The sequence below is a fragment of the Chrysochloris asiatica genome, unplaced genomic scaffold, assembly GCF_000296735.1.
Source record: "Chrysochloris asiatica unplaced genomic scaffold, ChrAsi1.0 scaffold00018, whole genome shotgun sequence".
Taxonomy (NCBI): Eukaryota; Metazoa; Chordata; class Mammalia; order Afrosoricida; family Chrysochloridae; genus Chrysochloris; species Chrysochloris asiatica.
This window is the reverse complement of record NW_006408536.1, coordinates 16,246,369-16,252,229: the sequence shown is the minus strand read 5'-3', so window position 1 is coordinate 16,252,229 and position 5,861 is coordinate 16,246,369. Positions and strand designations below refer to the sequence as shown.

General features: G+C 41.9%; 1 protein-coding gene across 1 annotated transcript in view; it reads right to left on the bottom strand.

Annotated features, from left to right (window-relative positions):
• Positions 1-3,097, bottom strand: part of GPR64 (G protein-coupled receptor 64) — a 108,552-nt gene extending 105,455 nt beyond the window's left edge. Inside the window, exon 1 of the mRNA XM_006835680.1 lies at positions 2,983-3,097. Within this exon, the coding sequence (XP_006835743.1) occupies positions 2,983-3,097 (115 nt within the window). The remainder of the gene's footprint in view (positions 1-2,982) is intronic.
• Between the last annotated feature and the right edge of the window lie 2,764 nt (positions 3,098-5,861).

The following is a 5,861-nucleotide window of genomic DNA, read 5'->3' as shown; positions in this document are numbered from 1 at the left end:
TACAGGGGCGCTTTGGGTCGGAATCCACTCGACAGCACTTAACAACAACAACAACAACAGATGTGTTTTTACTCCTTTGCCATGTTCATTTGAACGAGTCATTGTTTGTTCTTTGTGTGTCTTCTGATTTTTTGTTGGAGCACTGGAATTTTCAATGGTGTTAACTTTCTCAGTTTTCCCCAGTATTTGGTGTTTCTGCACTTACTACTTTCTTCACTCTCATACTTCGTCTCTCATACTTCAGACATACTGTCAGGAGGGACCAGTCCCTGGAGAAGGATATCATATTTGGTAAAGCAGAGCTTTAGAGAAAAAGAGGAAGACCCCCAACTAGATGGATTGGCACAGGGGCAGCAGCAATGGGCTCAGACGTAGCAATGATCGTGAGGTTGGTGCAGGACTAGGCAGTGTTTCATTTTGTTGTGTACAGGCTTGCTATGAATTGGTACTGACTTGATGGCACCTAACAATAACAACTTTCTTCAAGAAGTTGGCAGAACCTTTGGCCTTTGCTTACCATCTCCTCATCCTCGACATGATAGTTCTTTCTCCCTGCCTGCTTTAATTAAAATTTGATCATTCCAGGTCTCAGTTTTCAACTTTCAGTCTCTCCCAAACACATGAGAGACCAAGCTGCTGCATCAGCCAGCACCATCCATCAGGTGAGATAGTATGTGTTAATCAGTCTGTCCACCTGGGGCTGCAGTACCCTCTCTCTGGTTATTACTCTGTTCTATTGTCTGTTTCTGCAATTACATTCTCAGTCAGAAAACCCACACACAAGGAAGGCCCTTCAGGGCTGGGTGCTGTCCTCCAGTTTTGCCCAAAGTTTCCTTGCCTGCTTCTGTGTTGTTGTTGTTAAGTGCCGTTGAGTTGGTTCCGACCCATAGCAATCCTGTACAGAGTTTCCAAGGAACAGCTGGTGAGCTTGAACTGTCGACCTTGCAGTTCAAACGGCTTTGCAGTCTGGCGCGTTAACCCACAGCACCACACCAGGATTCCTTGCCTGCTCTGTAGGGGTTGCTTATATCTGAGCTGGCATTCAGGGGAAGTACAGGCAGACTTTCATCCATTTCAGGAGCTGAAGGGACTGGCACCTCCCAGAAGGACCTTTTGGTTTCAAAGCCTCAGTGGCCCTGGGGTGACTGTGGGAGTTGTCTCCAAGTTGACTCATCTCCAACTCCATTGCAGGGAACCTTCTACGTGAGTTTGTATCAGCTACTGGTTGATGGAGGGGTAGTCACATTCTGAGCAGACACCCATGGAGGTCTGCCTTGTTACTATCAGAGCCTGTCTTGTAGTATGTTGGCTGTGGGTGTAACCTTCTTTCTGGATGCCTGCTTCCTAGCACACAGCGGCCTCAGTCAGAAGTCCTTCAATGCCAACATATGGGACTCATTGATTTGTTAATTCTTCCCAACCTGCAGTTTTCTGCTTATTTCCTCTGCTGCCTGACTCACAGTCCCTCAAATAGAAGCACTATTTCTTGGTTGTAGTTGTGGTAGAGAGCCGAGATGATAGTTTGTTACCACCTAGAAGTCCTCCTGTAATCCCACAGTGATGTTTAATGCCCCAAGAATATTATGTATGTGAGCATAGTTTATATGAATGTCATGTGGCCCCAACAAACAAATTTAGATCCTATGGAATCATTCTGGAGGAGTTTTCTATCCCGATTTCCACCTTTTGCCATTTGTGTGGGCAATGGTTCTCAAAATAGAAGCCCCGAAGCAGTTGTATTAGCATCAGCTTCAGCTTCACCTAGAGCTTACTAGAAATACCAATTCTCAGTTCCAATCTCAGACCTACTAAACCAGACACTTCACAAGCCCTCCACTGGATTCCATGCATGTATGCGAAAGTGTGCGAGCCTGGTTTGTAGTTAGGAGTATACACTCCAGAACCAGACCTGGGTTCAAATCCCAGCTCAGCCACTTCCTAGGGGCTAAGCCTTAGTTTTCTGATCTGGAAAATAGAGACAAGGACAGGCTCATCCCTTTTCAGATTGGACTGAGGAATTGAGACAGGGGACATGTGTACCACATTTAGGAACTTGGACATAGGATGCAGTCCACGCACATTTAGCTCTCAAGGATCCCTGGTGGTATAGTGGCTAAGCTCTAGACTGCTAACTGAAAGGTCTGTGGTTTGAATCCATCAACTGCTCTTCAGAAGAAAGATGTGATAGACTGTTCCCATAAAGATTGTTGTTGTTGTTGCTGTTAAGTGCTGTTGAATCGGTTCCAACTCATAGTGACCCTGTATAGGGTTTCTGAGGAGCCGCTGGTGGGTTTGAACCACTGACCCTGTGGTTCAAACAGACCAGTACTCCTCCATAAAGAATACAGCCTAGGAAACCCTATGGGGAAGTTCTACTCAGTCCCATAGGGTCTCGATGGGTCAAGAGCAACTCAATGTCTGTGGGTTTTGTTTTGTTGTTTGCTTTTATTTTTCGGCTTCTGGAGAATATGCTCCAGCTTCATTCATTTCATTTATTGTGTGTGCATGCACGCATATGTTCTGTTTGTTTGCTGTTGTTTGCGGCTAGTAGACTTTCGTTTTATCAAATGAAGTTTCCTTGATCAAAGACCACCCTCTTCTGAATAAGTATTTCCCCACGTGTCCTTAATAATGTCTCCTTAAACAACATTCAACTTCCAATCACATTCCTAATGATGATTCTTTTGGAAATTGCATGCACAGATATTGCAGGCCCAGTATTGCTGGATTTGTTACTGTCTTCCTCAGGAAGTCTTTCTCCTTTCATAAGCTTCCAAAGATCTCTTTTTGTGAAAACTAAGTTGCTTCATTCGGCTGATTCTCTATCTCTCATAAAATTCCATACAAAATTTAGCCTTCAAGTAGATCTTATTAAAAACAAACACACAGAAATAGATAGATAGATAGATAGATAGATAGATAGATAGATAGATAGATAGATAGATAGATAGATAGATAGATAAATGGAAACAAGGATCTTACCATCCAGGGAAGTAACCAGGACAACATGAAGATAAATGACAAGGAATATCTTGAACACCAGCAAAAGTTCTTCAGGTCGGCCAGCATGGCTATATTGCCCACCAGAGAAGAACATCCTGGAATGAAGTCAGGGGAAAACAGATCATCACAGTTGCCATAATCAGGACACATGAAAACCTAAAAGGTTAGTTCCTCAACAAGGCAGCCTGCAATCTTGCTTCCTTTAAAGTATGATGATTCCAGAGCTTCAGCAATGCCAGGTGAACATTGACTACAAAAAGAAAAACATCTGTTTATTATGAGAGGGTCACCCAGTAGTGGTTCTGTAGTAGAATTCTAGAATTTCATGCAGGAGACCCAGGTTCAATTCCTCGCCAATTCACCTCTTGTGCAGCCACCATCCATTTGCTAGTGGAGGCTTGCATGTTGCTAATAATGCTGAAAAGATTTCATCAGAGTTTCCAGACTCAGACAAACTAGGAGGAGATGTACGACAGCCTACTTCCAAACATCAGCCAGTGACAACCCAAAGGATTACAACAGTTCAATCCCTAACCGATCATGGTGGTGGTGCAGTGACATTTCGTTCCATTGTACAAGAAGTCACCAGGAGTCAGGGGTTGACTTGACAGCAGCTAACAACAACTCAGTGGGCTACTGTGTTTCAAAGGGTAAGCAAGTTAGTTCACATGGTAGTTCATACATAATTATTATCACCATTTAAAGGCTGGTTAAAGATGGCTAAGAATCAAAAGGGAGGGAGGGTCTCAGAACGTTATAAAATAATTCATACCTATTTATATTCATATTATAATGAAATGTGCAAAGACCTGGAATTAGATAATCAAAAGGGAAGAACAAGCTCAGCATCTCTCAAGCTGAAATAACTGAAGAAAAAATTCAAGTTTCGACTTGTAATACTGAAGGATTTTTTGGGCAAAATATTGAATGATGCAGAAAGCGTCAAAAGAAGACTTGCTTTACCAAAAAGAAGTGATCGATGTTCAAGCATTTCAAGAGGCAGCATATGATAAAGAGCCAATAATACTGAATGAAGAAGTTCAAGGTGTACTGAAGTCATTGGAAAAAAAACAAGTCACCAGAAATTGATGGAATAAAAATTGATATCTTTCAACAAGCTGAGGCAGCACTGGAGGCACTTGCTCATCTATGCCAAGAAGTTTGGAAGATAGCTACATGGCTAACTGATTGGAAGAGATCCATATTTATTCCCATTCCAAAGAGAGTTGACCCAATGGAATGCAGAAATCATCGGATAATATCAGTAATATCACATGCAAGTAAACTTTTGCTAAAGATAATTAAAAAATGGCTTCAGTTGTACATTGACAGGGAACTGCCAGAGGTTCAGGCCAGATTCAGATGAGGGGATGTGGGACGAGGGATATCAATGCTGACATAAGATGGATCTTGGCTGAAAGCTGAAATCAGAGAATCCCAGACAGATGTTTCCCTGTGCTTTAATGACTACACAAAGGCTTTCAATTGTGTGGATCATGACAAGCTGTGGACAACATTGTAGAGAATGAGTATTTCAGAACATTTAATGGTGCTCATGAGGAACCTGTACATTGACCAAGAGGCAGGCATTCAAACAGAACAAGGAAACACTGAATGGTTTAAAATCAGGAAAGGTGGGTGCCAGGGTTGTATTCCTTTCACCATACTTATTCAATCTGTATGCTGAGAAAATAATGTGAGAAGCTGAATTATATGAAGAAGAATGTGGCATCAGGATTGGAGGAAGACTCATTAACAACATGTTATATGCAGATAATACAACTTTGCTTGCCTGAAAGCGAAGAGGACTTAAAATATGTACTGATGAAGATCAAAGACCACAGCCTTCAGTATGGATTGCACCTCAAAGTCAAGAAAACAAAAATCCTCACTACTGAACCAATAAATAACATCCATATAAATGGAGAAAAAGATTGAAGTTGTCAAAGACTTCATTTTGCTTGAATCAACCATCAACACTCATGGAAACAGCAGTCAAGAAATCAAATGACATATTGCACTAAGCAAATCTAGTGCTCAAGACCTCTTTCAAGTGTTCAAGAGCAAAGATATCAGTTTGAATACTAAGGTGAGCTTGACCCAAACCACAGTATTTTTAATGCATGTGAAATTGGACAATGAATAAGGAAGACCTTAGAAGAATCAATGCATTTGAATTATGGTTTTGGAAACAAATATTAAAAGTTCCATGGATTGCTAAAAGAGCAAACAAATCTGTGTTGGAAGAAGTACAGCTAGAATGCTCCTTAGAAACTAGGATGGTCAGATTTCGTCTCTCATACTTGAGACACATTATCATGATGGACCAGTCCCTGGAGAAGAACATCATGTTTGGTAAAGTGGAGGGTCAGTGAAAAAGAGGAAGATCCCCCAAGGAGATGGATTGACACAGTGGCAGCAGCAGTGGGCTCAAGCATAGCAACAATTAGGAGACTGGAGCAGGACCATGCAGATTTCATTCTGTTGTGCATAAGGTCACCATGAGTCAGTACTGACTCGATGGCACCTAACAACAACATTGATATTTGGAGGAGTCCTGGTGTGGCACTGTAGGATAAGCACTGGACTGCAAGGTCAGTTTGAACTGTAAAGTCAGCAGTTCAAACTCACCAGCCACTTCTTGGAAACCCTATACAGGGTTGCTATGAGTTGGAACCGACTTGATGGCACTTAACAACAACATGTATATGTGGAGTTCTGGTGTGGCGCTGTAAGATAAGTACTGTGCTGTTAATCACAAGGTATGACAACTGATTTGTTTGGTTTTTAGGGCTTTGTTAGTTTGTGTCTTATAGTGTGAAAGGATGGGTACATTGCATTTCCTCTTTACTGTGTAC